Genomic DNA, 18350 nt, shown 5'->3' with positions numbered 1-18350 from the left:
CGCTCAAGGCTAGTACTCTGCCACTTGAGCCACAGCGCCGCTTCTGGCCGTTTTCTGTATATGTGGTGTTGGGGAATCGAACCTAGGGCCTCGTGATCCGAGGCAGGCACTCTTGCCACTAGGCTATATCCCCAGCCCCAAAGTTGACATTTTTAACTTCATTATCCGTGGGTTTCCAATAGGTTCTACTGAAATGCCTTCAAAATTTGTATTGTTCTGGCCAAGGAGGATATATTTTCCCTCCAGATTAGGAATGCTAAAGGGCATCTGGAGTACAGTGCAAAACATTAACAATCAGCAAACACAAAACCCACACTTTGGAAGAAATTATGAGCCAAAGGAACAATCAAAATTCACCTTGTGCCAATAAACCACACCTCACCAGCTCCATGATCCACTAAATTCCCTTTCCCTTGGGACTTGTTTCAATAGAGACTGTCTCTCTGTTCCATAAATAAAGCTGAGAGTTGCTAGGAAACCATGTTAACTTCTCAGGACACCACTCACTGAAGGGGACAGACTACTTCCTGGAGGTTCAGAAATCTGAAGTTAGTCCTGACACATGTACTATTGTTAGAAAATTTAGACTGCTCCAGCACATTTATTTCACCAGAGCCCTAGAAATGACTGTTTCTTGTGGAGCTAGGTATGATGGCACAGGACTATAATTCCAGCACTCATGAGGTTGATGCAAGAAATTCCTGGATTCAAGGCCAGACTTTCATTTCATAAAGAAAACCAATAATCTAAATTAAAACAACAAAAAATAATTATGCATATCCCCATTTAGGAAATATGTGACTTAATTTGGGCCCTCAAATCTTTCTACATCCTAGTCTCGTTTCCTTTTTTCCTTAAATCCTCTCCAAACCTATCACCTCATCTGCATCCAAGAAAATCGCTTTATATATTGTCAAGTCACAAGTTACACAGAAAGCCCGAGGGCCATTATATTACTGTCCTTATTAAACTGAAATTTTCCACATAGTTTAGAGTTGTTTTCAAGTTATTGGCATTTTTTTGAAGAAGAATCTAATAATTTTTACCTATATTGAAAGAGCCCTAAGCACTCAGCATGAATTTGCAACTACTAAAGCAGCAGGCCTCTCACTCATCCTTTCAAAAGTAATTTTTGAGAAATCCTGCTTTTCCCTTGCTCATCTCTGTCTGAACTATGGGTCCAGTTTGGTACAAGTGACTTAAACAGAAATGCACAGTTCTTGCACATCTAATGTGAACTCTGGAATGCTAGTCCATTTCTGCTCAACAAACTTAACTTTTTTGTCCTCTGGACTGATTGCCTCATATCAGCTACCTATTATATACAGCAGTTCAAGACATCACCTCCTTTCACCAGAATCCTAAGTACAGGAGAAGAGGACGTGTAAAGATTCTATCCATAAAGCTCTGGCTTTTTTCCCTCTAGAAATACAATGTTGGGTTACTAGGAACATAACATAATTGGATTTCCTGAGCCTGAGGTGACTGTTGAAATCAAAGACTCACTGCCCACCTGTTGACTTTATTAGACCTTATTCTGTCTGCAAAGAGCAAGGGCAAGAAATGATTATTCATCCAAGTCTACAGTTCCTTCACACATCCCTTGCCATAAGAGATAGTGGAACAGTAGAGTCCTTACAGAAGTAAGGCTACATACATCTCCAATCTAGAAGTCGAAAGAACCTGTTCTAGGAGAAAAGTGGCTATGTCTGGTTAAAGCCAGCTCTCTGTTCTCTCAACTTGAGGATGAAGATAAATCAGCATTTCTTTTAAGTATATCGGTTGGCCCTGAATCCATTTTTAATGCTTAAATGTTAACAAGCCATATTTAATGTTTTTTATCTGTTAGTGTTTTCATCTTAATGCTTTAATTCAATGTTTCTGATCTGTTAACATTTAATGTTTAAGTGTTAACAAGCCATATTTAATGTTTCTGATCTGTGACCTGCGCCTCTTATGGTAGAAGTTCTGCTAATATCAGTATATGCTCACAAACAGCAGCTACCTTTGTTTACCTAACATGGTAGTTTTATTTATTTCTGTGTATCTACATGGTAGTTATATTGTATTGGAAGTGCTTGCTTTTCTGTTGGTTGCAGCCCTTTGGTAGATCTTGGATGCCAGCTCTTCATGGGTTTTTTTCCTGCCACGAATCTGAGTCTGTCAGAAGATATGGTAATTGACAGACATATAGACTCAAGCAATAAAATTTACACCAAGTTCACCCAAAATGGTTAGATAGGAAAATTAAGAGAAACCTCTTACTTCTCCCGCACTAAACCAAAGTGTAGAAGAAACTGGTGCTTCAGGTGTAAGAAAGTAATTAGTATTAGACTAGCCTTCCTAATTGGAACAATGCTAGTACTAGGAGAAAGTTATTTTAGATATTAAAGAATAGATGGTAAAAGTCTATAATCCCAGAGAAAATAGAAATTTATGAGGTGATTCCTTCAAGGAGCTGGAAGTTCTGGGAACAGTGAAGGCAAAGAATAGAGTCAAGTGAAGTGACATCTTTAGGTTACAGAACTGGAAATGAAAGATCATTGCATTTGGTTAGGACCAAAAGCCTACAGGGAACCCCATAAACCACTGATCGTGGAGACCAAGTGAGAGATTGTCTCAAACAACATTTATGAGATAAATGAAGACAGAAATATCATGAAATGTAGTCCAAAAGTATAAACTTGCTTCAAAACCCCAAGATTCTTTAAGTCTCCCATGAAAACAATAAGGCTGTTTGTGAACATAATCCTACTGACAAAAAAATTTTAAATCACATACTTTTCTCCCTTTGAATATATATTTAAGTATACTTAGGGGAAATGCCAAATTATAAAGACTTTTGCCCTTTTCTGTTGCCAGGAGAGAGACAAATAAATAATAATTCACTGAAGTTTTTACCATTTTAGATTTCTTTCTACCCACATCACCTTTGTAATAACGATTAAAAATTAAGAAACAAGAAATGCCAAAAAAAATGAGTTAATGTGAAAATACAGACCAATATATTTTTTCAGCCAGTGTAAAATCCTCAATCTCAGAGCATTTAGCACTTCACCAGGATTTCAGCCAGTGGATTACTTTGCCTCAAACCACAGGCTGTAAACTGTGATAGCACTGGCCACTTGGGGACAGATAACTTTTTGTGGTGAGAGCTCCAAGTACATTGCAGTACTTGTAGCAGTCTCCTTGGTCTCACCACAGCATCTACCCACCCACCCAACACAACCAAAAATACCTGCAGATACCCTTCAAATAGCCTCTAGGGGGCAAAAATCTCCCATCTGAGAAGCATGTAGATTGAAGTGCCATCAATAGGCTGTTTTCTCCAATTTACTCCTTTAACAGGAGGCTTGAAAGCAACCTCTCTTCCTAACAAAATATCTGCTGTTAGACTTTGAGAGGATTTCCTGCATTTGGAGAAGTCCTCTACGTTTGGGGAATGCTAGATTAGGTTATTAGGTTTCAAATTTTTATTCTGAATGAGGTAGATGCTTTATTTTGTGGGATGTTTCCTCCATCACTCATGCACCTCTGAATAATATGCAAATTAGTTAAACAGAGCAGGGACCACATTAATTATAATAAATACCAAGTATTTTCTCAGTTGCAAAAAGATACCGTAGACTGCAGGTTGTATCTATTATCTAAATCGTGTAAATTCCACTCCCCTGGGGAAAAATACAGACTTGGTATAATCTCAGGGTGAAAAATCTCTACTCTGAGTGGCATGCAAACAGACATCCTTTGACTCACCTATATGATAAAGGCCGATCCAATCGCTGGGGTCCACCTCCTCCTTAATGTCCCAGAAGATAATGAGGTTCTGGGCCTGCCCCAGCGTGTATTCATACATGCTGGCCGTTAAGCTGGAGCGGCTCTCAGAAGTCACCAGGTCCGTGTCGCTGTTGGCCCGCTGCAGGGTCATGTTCTCCGGCATGGAGCTCTGGGTAGCAAGGCTCTGCAGGTTCTCTGGACTCAGTGTGTACCGCATCTGGGGATTTCGACGCCGCACAAAGAGCAGATGCTCCCGGGCTGAGCTAGCCATCCTGTCTGTAGCTCCAAGCTTGGCCTCCTACAAAGCTAGAAGAGACAGACAAGCATAAAACATGAGTGCTACCGTGTGAAGAATTGGGAGCAAGCTTCTTAGACATAATGCCTTGAGAAGCGATTATTAAAGTCTTAGCACAGAATAATTTACTGTCAAATAAAATGTGTTAGTCTACTACCATCTGAAACTTTTGGAAATCATTTCTATAGACTGAGGTCTCATATTGGCTAAGGTTATCAAACACCTGTGTCACACAATTTCTCTTGGCACAGATTTCTCCTGGGAGATAAAAGGCAGGGGATTTCTCTATCATCTCTTCAGGTCTCTTCATTCCCAAATACTCAACCTTCCAAATGACACCCTCTTCTATTTTTCTGTCTCACACACTATGTATTTCCTGCTGCACTGAAATTTCACAAGACAGAATGTGTTGACATATGCTAAATGTACCACCACTGAGTACAAGTTCACTTGCTCAGGGTCCTTAGCATAACAATGCAACTCAGAATCTTTTTAGGAGCTTGCTCAAATGTAAGCTCTTCCAAGAAATGCAGTGTGTCATTGAAAACTGCAACAAACCTATGTTTCTCTGTATTTATTTCTATATTCCAGCAGGCCACATTGTTTACTTGTTGATCTTCTTTTTACTTCTTTGTCCATTATCTACTTTTCCCAAGAAGAACACAAGTATCACAAAATCAGTGATTTTTATATTTGGTTAATTCCTCTATCCCCAATGTCTACAATGGCTCTGATGATAGTAGGTGTCAGTATTTACTACATGAACAGATGGACATATAGCTAGAATCTTTCTCCTAGGGACTCCTTGACATGGCTTACATATAGTTAGTCTCTTTTCTAAGCTTTCTTTGGCCATCTTGTTTTCCTGGCTGGTCTACTCTTTACACCTGGATCATGGTAAGCCATTTCCTCTGGTAGGTTCCCATTTGCCCTCCATCGAAGGAACAGAGACTTCCCTGTGGGAACTTCCAAAGGTATCCTCTTGCTCACTGTGAGTCTCATCTGGCAGTATTGCCAAGTGTTGTCAGGGATGCTTTCCAAAGTCTTTGTGCATTCATGCAGTGCCTTTGAGTTTCTGGCTCCCATCACCTCCACTTTCCTTGGGTTCACTCTCACAGCTTCACTCAGATCCTACTGGCTTCACTCAGGGTAAATCTGGCTCTCCTACCAGAACTACATAAGCAGCTAATATGTTCCTGGGCTTTAACATATATTCTGTACCTTTACGACATTGACACGTTGGTATCTTTGTTGTGCATATTTCATTTAAATCCCAACTCTACTGTGTCATAGGAAGTTAGCAGAGTTTTCATTTAAAACAAAAACACAAGCTAAGTAACCCTTGATGAATACTGACATTACAGCTGTCCTGGACACTGAGTCAGACAAGAGGGATACGGAAGGTAAGATTCAGTAAATTTACTCCATTTCCCTATTTCATAACAAATACTTCAGGTTTATGTATACTTTGGGTTTATGTTTTCAATAACAGAATATTTGCAAATACATTGAAGTAATTTCTTTCATTTTTTGGATGTACTAGAGATTGAACTACAAGCGCTCTATCTCTTGAACCACACTTACAGACCTTTTGCTTTCAGTTTGTTCTTCAAATATAGTCTTGTACTTTTACCTGGGTCAAGATCTTTTTGGCTATACCATCAAGTAGCTGGACTACAAGAGTGTATTATCATTCTTTTCCATATTCAAGTAATTCCTGCCATAAAATTGATCGCATATTTTAACACTTTCTCCTGAATTAATTTGAATTGGTAGGTAAGATACCCTATGTAAATGGGATAGAACTGAATATGGGCAAGCAGATTTACTAAGCTTAATGGTATTAAGTTTCATATCTTTCTTTATAAAGCTAACATTTCTTTTTTTTAACAGTTAACTAACACTGACATCATTTGATGGCAAGTAACTTTTAGACAATCACAAACTGATGAAGGCTGAAATACAGATCAACTTCAGATCTACTTTCATTTCATGGTTTCAGCAAGACATTATTTCCCTCTAACCTCAGTGAGTCAAGTACTCCATGAACTTCAACTAAAACTATAAATAATTAACTCTTACACAAGATGTAAGGTTGGCCAAAGAACTTGGCCAAAACCAAACCAGAATTATGACAACAACAATTCTTTTCTAGAAATGAGGGGAAAAAAGACATGTATACATCTAAATCATTGTTTTTTTTTAATGACCTCTACTTGAGCAGAGAAGTAGGTTATTATTGTGGGTGACATAGTTGGCTCCAAATCCCATTTCTGGATTTTGGTTAAGCTACTACTTTCACTCCTTCTGTGATCTCTGATAGCTTATCTAATTTCCCTGTGCCTCCATTTCCAACCTGTTTAGGACCAATATGATAACACATGCTTCATCTATGAAGCATTTCAAACAATGCCTAGAATATACTAAGTACCCAACCAAGTCTAGCTATTAATATTATTGTATGATTGAAATGTACTTTTTAATTATATCGGGGGGAGGCACTAGTTTTATCACTCCCTTGCACCTCCTTCCTCACTTGAGGGGGAACAAACTGGCAACATCCTTATTGATTTCAAGCATAGCTTCAATCAGAAGCAGAAGAGCCCTAGAGCCCAAGAAACTCATCTGTAAAGGAAGCCAAGACCAGCCTGACACTGGTGGTTCACACCTGTAATCCTAGCTACTCAGGAGGCTGAGCCTGGGCAGGAATGCCTCTGAGATTCTTTTTTTTTTTTTTTTATTTTTTTTTTGCCAGTCCTGAGGCTTGGACTCAGGGCCTGTACACCGTCCCTGGCTTCTTTTTGCTCAAGGCTAGCACTCTACCACTTGAGCCACAGCGCCACTTCCAGCTTTTTGTATATATGTGGTGCTGAGGAATTGAACCCAGGGCTTCATGTATACAAGGCAAGCACTCTACCACTAGGCCATATTCCCAGGCCCTGTCTCTGAGACTCTTATCTCCCATTAATCATAGAAAAAAAAAAACTGAGATGGTGCTGTAGCTCAAGTGGTAGAGTGCTAGTCTTGAGCAAAAGTAGCTAAGACCCAGACAGGCAAAAAACTAAAAAAAGAAGAAGGCCAAGACCTTGGCTATCAAGACTAGCCAAGAGCTAATAACCTTAGCAGGGGTCACTCTGTTCTCCTAAACCAGACAGAAAAGGCACAAGTGGACTTTCTTGGCAGTAGTGAGTTAATTCATTGAGCACTTCTCATGGGAGGAGCAGTGAGGATCTAAAGAACATGAGCTAAAGTCCCTCTGTCCTTAAGAAGCCTGTACTCTAACATGAGACAAAAGTAATAGGTTAATTTCCATGGAATAGCAGAAGTTCTTGACATGGGTGATGTACTAGTTTAACTATACCTTGCAGCAGTGTAGAAAGTACCTTCTACCTGACTGATAGAAGCAAAGAAGAAACCTATGAAGAGCATTCAAACTAGAAGCACTGATACAGAAAAGTGTCAGAGGAAGCAGATATGAAAGGCAAGAAAAAACAGACTCCGAGGAACCCTGGAAAGACGGAGAGAAGCTTCAGAAGCACCTCAATGGGGAAGGCAAGCTGGGGCTACCACTGATGCCCAAACAGACACAGCTACACCTACCCCAAACCACCGAGCTGATAAAAAAGGGAGTAATCAAAGTCAAGGTAAAACATAAGAGAGGGGCAAGTACTCACACATGCGTACATATGCATACGCACACACATACCCAGGGAAGAGTGCCACATATCACAGGTAAAGACTGACTTTACCATAGCATTTGACAACTTGGGGGAAATTAATCCTTGGCCTTAGGGAGAGCAGTTACACATACTGAAGTGAAAGTGACACTGTTGAGGTTTGAGGAAGGACACTGGAAAAAATAAATAGGTATAGAGGTTAGATTCTTCCTCCAAACAGGAAAGAACAGTAAAAGAAGGCATGTGGTACAGAGAGGGATGTGGATAGAAACAGTGCTAGGTTTGCTTGCTGTTTCATTTGGATTTCTTTTAGAATTAGAGTTTTTGCATGCTTATAATACTATGAAACAAGAAAAAAAGGCCATTAAAGAGAGAACATATAGGCTGGTACTGGTGGCTCATGCATATAATCCTAGCTTCTCTCAGGAGGCTGAGATCTAGAGAATCCTAGAGACCAACCAAGGCAGACAAGTCTGCACCACTCCACCTCCAGCTAGCCAGCAAAAAGTCAGGCTGAAGGCATGGCTCAGGTGGCATAGTGTTAGCCATGAGCAAGCAAGCTGAGCAAGAACACAACCTGAGTACAATACCAGTACCATAAAGAGAGGTTGAGAGAAAAAGGGGGACAGAGGGGAGGAGGGGAGAAAAGCGAGAAAGGGAAGGGGAGAAATGGGGAGAGAGGGGAAGGGGAAGGATAGAGAGAGAGGTAGAGAAAGGGGAGGAGGGAGATGAAGAATGGGAGTGAGGAATAGAAGACGTGGAAGGGCTAGAGGGAGAGAAGAAGCAGGAGAGAGGGGAGAAGAGAGAGAAGGGGAAAGGGATGAGGAGATGGAGGAGGGAGAGATTACAGAGCAAGATTTCTAAAGAAGAAAATAAATCTGGAATGCATAGGACAGGCAGCAGAAATGTTATGCCATCCACATATGTGACTTTATAATTTCTAATAACTACACTAAAAACATAAAACAAGTGGACAGTTTAATAACATTTTGTTTAACTCAATGGATCCACACCATTATCACCTTAACATCAAGATAACAAATGTTAGTGAGGTTTTTTTGCTTTTGTTGTTACTTTTCTAAGTAATGAGGCTTTGTTCATACTGAAAACACATTTCAGATCAAAGGAAGCAAGCTCATGCTCGCTGCAGCCACAGGTGGCTGGAGGCTACTGGATTGCCCAGGACAGATAAGAAGGATAGAAGACCCCAGCAGCTTCCAACCGAGCTCCAGTTTTCAACTCACTCTTATCCAGGCCTTGAGCACAGCCAAGAGGAAAGCAACACTGATTCTGCTGACAATAACATGTGAATAACCAAGGACTCCTTCATCCTTCCAAGTCTCCCTTTGTTGCATTTTGGCATCAGGATACTTTTTGAGGCAAATTGTTAATTGGGGGAACTGTATAAATCTATCAGAGGAAAACATCCAGTGTGCCAAGAAGGGTTTTCTGGGGCTAGATCTGAGGACAGGGTGTTTACCAAATCCAGAAGCTTGTAGTCTCTTCTAGATGTTTTTCCTTCCACTTTGAAGTTGTAGAGTCTTCAAAAGCAGACAGAGTAACCCCTGGGTACATGTCGGGGGAGATGAAGAAGTGGTCGATGAATAGTGGCTGTTTGTAGACTTCTTCAATTCGCATACATTGCTTGTAAGTCACTTTAAGTGACTTAGCAATATGTTGCTTTTATTTATAAATAAAGCAGGCAATATCCCTAGTAACCTAGGGATTTATAAGTCCTATATTCATAAAATCAATAGCAGCCTATTCATCAACTTCGCTCTGACTCAATATATTTGCCTGCTAACTGGAGATAATGTTTATGGACCATGTGATATAGTTGTTTTAGAAATAATTGTGGGTGAACGTGTCCAATACAAAGTAGCTATTAGCATTCTACTATGCAAATAATATCATTGCTGAATGAATGAACTATTTCATTTGTGGTAGCTATCTATGTATGAGTCTAGGAAACTGGCACTAGGATTTGAAAGACAAAAACAAATTGAAAGCAAAAGGACTAGGAGCTCAAGCGATAGACAACAAGTGGGAGGCCATGAATTCAATCCCAATACCACAATAAAAATGATGATAATGATGATGATGATGACGACAATTATGATATATTTTTATGGTTCATTTTTCCCATAGTGAAGAAGACCAAGGCTTAAGCAAAAACTAATTTGCAGTGTTACATAAAATCAAGGCACTGTAAATTTTACAGTTAAAAGTTAATTTTAGAGGTACATTATTCAGTGCAATGTTCTATGTGATTATTAGACTACTCAAACAACAGGGAATAGTAAATGCGCATCTTCTAAGGAAGCTTACAAGTACTTGATTTCATTCCTATTCCTTCTGCGATACTAAGGATATGTTTTCTTCAGAACATGCTCCTGTCCTTCTGAAATGCTTCAGAAGATAGAGCTGATGATAAGAAAACTAACACTGACTAGACAGAAAGCTGATCCTTCAGAGTTCCTTAAATGGCCCAGCCTTTCCACAGTGAACTACAGCTGCACATCCTGTTCCCAATGGACATAATTTAATGTGACACAGCAGTCCTCAAAAAAAAAAACAACACAGAAAACGTCGTCCTTCTAATTATGATTAGGTATGCACTACGTTGCTTTCTCAGGTAACAGACAAAATCACTTTTTTTCCAGAGGTCAAAATATTTAATTGCTTAGCTAACTGCAAAATACCATCTTATACATTCTATCATATATATTCCATGGTATACGACTTCATTTCCTAACCCAGCAGATTCTCTACACAAAGCACAGACAGTAACAGATAATGGATACACTAAGCAAGTATTTTTATTTAAAATATTTTGCTAAGGAATCCAAGGTGAATGTCAATTTATGAAATCTTACCAGAAGGGAAAGTACAGGAAAACATGAATTGTCACAGGATATTTTTTATATACCGAGGGATGCAACCTAAGATCCTACTGAGCTGTACCTAGACTGGCATTGTAAATAAAACCAGTCATCGTAACTAACATCTCAATTAACCCTTCTATTTCCTTCAAATATAACATGTAACACACACACATGTATATTCAGCACGTTTTAATTCTCTCCACCCCTCAGTTCCTCTCCTTTCCCTGCCTTCCTCCTGCTGATCCTCCCTAGATGGTCTTCCTTTCACAGTCATGAGGAACACCATCAAAACTGTGGTAACTGGCTTTCCCATAAGATTTCCATAGAAAGTCATCTGGCCATTCTGCACAACTGCCTGATGGGTACTGCTGTGTCTCCATGTTTTCTCCTGCTCATTTTCGGCCCACCCACTGTACACTATGAAGACAAAGAAACTATCAGTTGTCAGCCAATTGTTTATTTTAAATCCATAAGCCCATAATATAGTTGAGAAATAGCAATGTCCCTCTCTTAAGACAGTCTCAGTAGGTGTGGCCAACTCACTGATAGACACGATAAATGAGCCCAGAGGACTCTGCTGATAGAAGCTCTTCCAGCAGAACTCTGTGAAACTCATATCTTTTTTTCCCTTCCCCTTAAAACCCATTAAGAAAAAACAACAACAGTAGCAGTAACAACAACAACAACAACAGCCCTTTAAGTAAAAGAAAATCAAGTATGGGAAGGTTTTGTAAAAACAAAACAAAACACACACACACACACACACACACACACACATCCTTCTTAAGTACAGGCTTCTCTCAAATAAAATAGTTTATTGAGCCATTACAGATGTGAGCCAGAAAGACAAATTTGCTGCAACTATCAGCATCAGAACTAAGAAGCCTTTGGAAATTGGTCCCAAACCAAAGCTAAGACACACACACACACACACACACACACACACACACACACACACACACTAACTTGAAGGAAAATATAAGTTGTTAAGTTGTACACATGGAATGCACATTGGTTCTAGATGAGCAAAGGCTTACACAAATCAGGGCTTATTTGAGGGGTTGGGGTGAAGACAGCGGCAAACCAATAGTAATTTTTGCTTCTGTTTTTGTTGAGCTTGACAGTCCAGGGAGCTTATGATAAACAAGATAAAGTGGCTCTTGTGGTGGAATTAAGTGATGGTTCTTCACAGACATTCATAAATATAAAATTAAAAAGTTTACTATACTTCTGATCACAATTCTTTTGTGTGTATTTTTTAAAATATTTGTAAAGGTAATGTACAGAGGGGTTACAGTTACATAAGTGTTCTCAATTCTTTACTGATGAGCTTCCCTATCTCTTCCCACTCCCCATCCTCCTGCCCTGGTAATTTAGGGCATCTCGGAACTTTTCTATTACTGAGTTATTCATAGGAAGCCTTCAATAAGCTGAGGAGAGCCAGTCAGGTTCTTGTGTCAATGCTGGGGTAAGTTTTTGTAGCATTGGGCCATATGTTCAAGGAAAACAGTGGTGGCCTCTTAGCCTCAAGAGCAGGAAAGGAGAAGCAACTGGCTGCCAAGTATAGAAACCTGGCCTGCCTGAAGCTTCTTCCTACTCCAACACACTAATACTTTATCCCTTGGGGCACCCTACCAGCTCCCCATCTGCCTTCAGAACTGCTTGGAATATGTTCTCACACAGATAAATGTGGTCCCTACCTCTCTCCCTTCCCATGAATTTCACCAACTGTCTACCACAGTAGTAAACCACTGTTCATGGAACACAGAGCAAACAAGAACACATAGATGAAAAGCATGGTTCGCAGTCTGACAGGATAATTACTACAGAAGAGACAAGAAATATGATAGAACTATTTTAATTGGGCTATAGCAGATAAAGCTTCATACTATAAGCAAAATTGCCTATTTCTTTAAAAAGAGGCTGAAAAATTCCATTTGTTTCAAGGACTCAAACTATTTTAACTCATTCAATATGAATTCCTGCTTTTAAATTCAATATACTATGAGAAGTTGAATTTTTATGAATAGATAAATGTTTATTGTTATTATTATTATTCAAAGAAAGAAATCCATTCAGTTGACAAATACAATTAAATGTGTATTTTGGTTTAGAATGTGGCACTATTAAAATTATTTTTAAAAAATACCCTGGCCTTCAGTAATTGTTTCAAGTGAATTGAAATTTCAGCAAAATGCAAACCAACTCTCACTGATAATAATGTAAGAAACTTTTCAAACCCTATGCACTTATATATTATCTTACCAATCTGAGTTTGATCTAAAGAAGGATCCCAGCACAAAAGACAAACCCAGCTTTCATAATTGGAGACTTCTGTCAAAATCATGGCTGATTTGGAATATAAGCATCAGCACTTACCCTCTAAGGGGAAGGGGCTCCCTTAAAGAGGTAGAAGGGTCTTTGTGGTCAGCTAGGTAAGAACCAGAGAGATGCTATGGGTTCTCCTCCAGACTCGATCATGGGAGCCTGAACCAGGGCCATGTCTGTGCTCTTCCACCACTTTTCTCTCTTTGTATAAGAGAACTTAGGCTAGGTTTCCATTATGTCTTAAAGAATCCACCATCACATTCTAGGTACATCCCATTGTTTAGTCCACAGAATCAAGATACTGGTGAAGCAAGAAGGGAAGGGACTGGTGATCAGCCAGAACAGGGGAGGGGAAGAAATGAAGAAAAAGGCTGTGAGGATTCAATATGCAGAGGTGTTTTGTTTTGTTTTGTTTTTGCTTTGCTTAGCTTTTTCCTGAGAAATCAGGGAGAGGAAGAAGGTGAATGAAAAGGCAATTACCAAAATCTGACAATAGAGAACATGTTAAACTATTATAGTGTAGGCTCCAATTCAAATCCTCTGACCACGGTATGTACCCCAACATCGTATGTTTATGCTGACAACAACTAAGAACTCCTGGTGTAAGAAATTACTAGGTAATAGCTACATATAGTCTCAAATTAAACCAAATAGCTCTTACCGTGTCCCCAACTATACACAAATTTGCTAAACCAACTTAAACAAAGCCCCAAATATACTTAAAGCCTTCAATCTTCCCCCAAAAAGTCTATGTCCCATAAAATTTAAAGGGATATGTTGCTTAAATTCAGTGAAAATTTAAATAACATGTTATTTTATTTTCTTATTAAGTGCGTGCTTAGAAAGCAACAGTTTTGTATTCAACAATGTTAAAAAAAAAAAAAACAGGAAGTGGCACTGTGGCTCAAGTGGAAGAGGGCTAGCCTTGAGCTGAAGAGCTCAGGGACAGCACCCAGGACCAGTGTTCAAGCTCCAGGACAGACCAAAAAAAAAAAAAAAAAAAAAAAGAAGGAAAGATGATAAGAAAGTCAAGGTACAGTTTATACCAAGAACTCACATTGTTCATCTCTGCTCAGATATTAGAAATGGGCCCTTAATTTGTCTCCTAGATTTTGATTAGTCAATAAGAGTTATTGGTCAGTTCCACATACCTATAAAATAAACCCTAAGAATTTCTTAGTGATAGGTCTGAATCTTACTGTTTGTCTCTATGATGTATGAAATATTTGTCTACATTCTTCCACATGCCTCATGTACAGTAACACTGTCTTAATACCATTCTGTGGTACCTCACGTGCTCTTTGCCAAGAGAACCAGTCCACAAATTGCATCCACAGCTTAATAATGCTCCTGCACTATACAGGATAATACAAGAGTGAATAGCCACACTGAAGCACAACTCATCTAAAGTGCAACATGCAAGTATAAACATGGACATCTGATTATAAAGACAGTACCAAAAAGATCAATTGTGTCATTCAAGTAAATTTATATAGATTATAAATTAACATGATAATGTTTCAGGCATGGTGTTTAATGAGGCACACTATTAATTCCATCTTGGAAAAAAATCTGTGTGTATATGTGTGTGCAATACTGAGGGTCACACCCAGGACCTCAAAAAGGCTCTGTGACCCAAGTCACACCCCCAAGTATTTCTGCCATTTGTTTATTTGGTTTCTGTGTGTGTGTGTGTGTGTGTGTGTGTGTGTGTGTGTGTGTGTGTGTGTGTGATATTGGAGTTTGAATTCAGGGCTATCTCCTTGCTAGCCAGGTGCTTTACCACTGAATCACACCTCCAGCCCTTGTGATTTGTTTTGAGATTACATCTTGCTTTATACCTTGAATGACCTAGACTATAATGTTCCTATTATTGCTCCCTGTATAGACATGGGGTCTTGAGATTATGATGCCCAGGATGGCCTTGAAACATGATATGCCCATTTCTGCCTCCCAGGTAGCATGAATTACAAACTTGAACCACTACATCCAGCTTAGTTTATTTTTGAGGCAGGATCTCATTAACTCTTGCCCTGGCTGGACTCCAATCACAATCCTCCTGTCTCCACCTCCTGAGAGGCTGGTATTCCACACTTCTTAAATCTTCCCAATATGGTTATTTTGAAAAGAATTAATACATATATCTCAAATTTCTATTTGAATACTGCTAGATAAGCAAACATACTCTATTGAAGGATAAAATTTAGATTTAAATATTAGATCTTAAAGTAATATGTGTACTTTAAAAAAGCAAGATGTTGGGCTCTGGCTATACTTTTAAGGGGCAGTCGGGAGAGGCCTGCCTCTTCTCCCGCCCTGGGGCTGCATGGCTGTTAGCCACTCCTACCCGCTTCCGGGTCCAGAACCTGAAGAGGTAGCAAACCAGCCCTGCCTTCTGCCTCGGCCACATGTGTCAAAATGGCACCGGGCCAGGCCCAAGGGGGCAGTTCTGTGGGCTGTGATCTCTGCCCCTGGGGGAAGCTCCATGACATCACTGTGATGGACAGCTCAGATTAGAATGTCGCTAATCTGAGCTAGCGAGTCCAGGTCCCTCCCCTTCTTGCCGACATTACTGTTATATAAACCCCTCCGCTGAGTAAAACTGGTGGAAGTTCCAGAAGCTTACACCGAAACGACCGCGCGACTCCCGTGTTGTTCTTTAAGTGTGCGAGGGGAGGAGGGGCGTCTTGCGACTACACACCACCAAGGTTTGCTCATTGGGCCCCACTCCAGCTTTCCGCTGGGCAGGATGGGGTGGAATACGCACGAGGGTAAAAGGGGTCCCAACAGTAATATGTGTACTTCATTTTTAACAAGCAATTTTTTGTGAATTTTTTTTTATTGTTTCGGGGTTCTTTTTTTGTTTTGTTTTTCCAGTCCTGGGGCTTGGACTCAGGGCCTGAGAACTGTCCCTGACTTCTTTTTGCTCAAGGCTAGCACTCTGCCACTTGAGCCACGGTGCCACTTCCACGTATTTTTTTAAGTTTTACTTTGTCTTACTTTCCTATTGAGGTTGGTCTCAAATTCCTCATGTTCTTGCCTTGATATGAGTAGTATCTAGAATTACCATGGGAGCCTCTTGAGCTAAATGTCTCATACATTTCTTATAAGAATTTGGCAGACCAACTTTAAGATAGTGTCTACTAATAGGAATCTGACCTGGAATATTTGACGTGACCAAGAGCAAAGCCACTGAGAAGAACTCATCTTTTTGTGAGCATGAAGAAAACTGACTAGCACTTGGGCCTATAAAAAATGCTACTTGGGCTGGGAATGTGGCTTAGCAGTAGAGTGCTTGCCTAGCATGCATGAAGCCCTGGATTCGATTCCTCAGCACCGCATAAATATAAAAAGCCAGAAGTGGCATTGTGGCTCAAGTGGTGGTGTGCTAGCCTTGAGCAAAAAGAAGCCAGGGACAGTGCTCAGGCCCTGAGTTCAAGCTGCAGGACTGGCAAAAAATAAATAAATAAATAAATAAAATAAAAAAGGACACTCCTCTCTTGACTGTAGAGTAAAGGAGGGAGCATTTCCTCAGAAAACAATCTGGGCTTTATGCATGTTCAAATGAGTGACTGATTCCAAACCTCTAAGGCAAAGGAATGGTGAGATGATTCTGATTTCAGCAAATATCTAGGGCTACGAATATAAAAATAAGGGGCCTAGCAAATGCAAGGCTGTGGTTTCAATTCCTTAGGAGAGAAAGGGGGAGGAGGAGAGAAGGAGAGCCAAGGGGGAAGGGAGAGAAAATACTGTGGTTTCCAACTAATATATATATTATATATAATATTAATATATTATTAATAATATATTAATATATTAGATATATAATATTATGTTATGACATATAATATATAATATTATATATAATATTATACATATTATATATAATATATTATATATTATATTATATACATATAATATATTAAATATAAATATATTAATAATAAAAATTATTAATATATTAATATATTATATATATTCTGGGGCCTGACTTCTTTTAAATAGAGTTATTGGTCCTATTCTAAGTAAAACACTTAGCTAATTCAGCAAGAATTTTAGATGTGCTCTTTGCTTGCATAGGCCATATAGTCAAGCCAATCCACTCAGTGCTCTTGAAGAAAAACAAATCTTTATTGTTGACAGTTCTCTATCATCCAGAGTTTAGGGTTCTCTTCAGGAACTCAGTAATGGCTTTTCTTTCACAGCCTAGAAGTTCAGGCTACTCTGCTAAAAACTGTCAGACAATTGACTTCTTCTACAGAAGGTTTCAAAAGAATGCAGCCAAATAAACTAGTTTTAAGACTATCAGCCAAAATCTGAAGTAGAAAATGAACTGCTTGAAGCACTTTGATAACAGCCAAGTCTACACCTAGGCTGAGGTGTGAGCAAGGGCAGACCTTAGAGAGGATTCACATCCAGCTAAAGTTCAGGGGAAAAAAGCATGGATTGACAAAAGTCTTCTGATGACTAACGACATGTTATTTTGCAAGCAGCTGTAAGTTGATTAATAGAGGATTTGGAGGGTAGTAAAAGAGATTCTCTGCGGGTGAAAGAGTTATTTGGGATTACAAGGAGGATGAAGGATGTTGAATGGGGTCCTGTTGAAATTTGAGGGAGGAAGGAGGAATGCAGGAGAGGAGGGAGACTTATAGAGGGAGTAAACGTGTGAAAATGTGAAATCCCTCCACTCCTGCATAACTAATAAAAATGAATAAATTTTAAAAATCAGCTAAAAAGTCTCATCTGCTTTAGTGTTGACAATAGTTCGTATTCAGCTTAACCAAGTTCTATTTCTCTAGAAACTACACTACACAAGAATCACATTTTGATCTGGAAGCTCAGATACACTAAGGTGGAATCCTGCATAGCAGAGCAGCCATAAAGCTCATGAGCCCCACCTAATGACAGCACACCTAGAGTTCTGCAGCAATTTTGCAGGAGGGAATAAATCTTGCAAGTCTAAAGTTCAAAAATGAATTTGTGACAAGGTGTTCCACTGAAAACTGCAAATAAGACTGCTGCATATTCAGAAAACACAAACTTGCCCATCTAAGCTCACCATGAAATAAGAGTTAGGGGGCAGGGAAAAGAAATAATTTTTAGGGTGATTTCCTAATTGTAAAAATAACTTACACAGGCCAAAGATAAATGTCCAGGGAAAGACAAATAAGAAACTATCCATAAGGGAAATACCCAGAGACAATAGCAGCCCACACGTCCATTATGGCCTGTAAACACATGCAGAGCTATTTAAATGAGATGAGCTCATACTGCAAAGCCAAAGTATTTTCTAGCTTCCTTATTTTAAAACACAAATGCAATGCACACACTGTATCATTCTTCTTAATAGCCATTTAATATTTCACCAGATGCAACATAATTTACATT

The 18350-nt window shown here is 39.3% G+C and overlaps 1 protein-coding gene across 3 annotated transcripts in view; it reads right to left on the bottom strand.

Moving 5' to 3' along the window:
- Hecw2 (HECT, C2 and WW domain containing E3 ubiquitin protein ligase 2) overlaps positions 1 to 18350 on the bottom strand; it is a 336885-nt gene that overhangs the window by 199640 nt on the left and 118895 nt on the right. For all 3 annotated transcript variants that reach the window (XR_007210749.1, XM_048345051.1, XM_048345052.1), the window contains exon 2: positions 3757 to 4083. Coding sequence is in view for 2 of the 3 variants with exons in the window: in XM_048345051.1 (XP_048201008.1) it covers positions 3757 to 4048 (292 nt within the window). In the remaining variant the exon portion in view is untranslated. The remainder of the gene's footprint in view (positions 1 to 3756; positions 4084 to 18350) is intronic.

Source organism: Perognathus longimembris, chromosome 4 (genome assembly GCF_023159225.1).
Source record: "Perognathus longimembris pacificus isolate PPM17 chromosome 4, ASM2315922v1, whole genome shotgun sequence".
In the NCBI taxonomy this organism is placed as follows: Eukaryota; Metazoa; Chordata; class Mammalia; order Rodentia; family Heteromyidae; genus Perognathus; species Perognathus longimembris.
The sequence above is the reverse complement of the archived record's forward strand: the minus strand, read 5'-3'. Positions and strand labels throughout refer to the sequence as shown.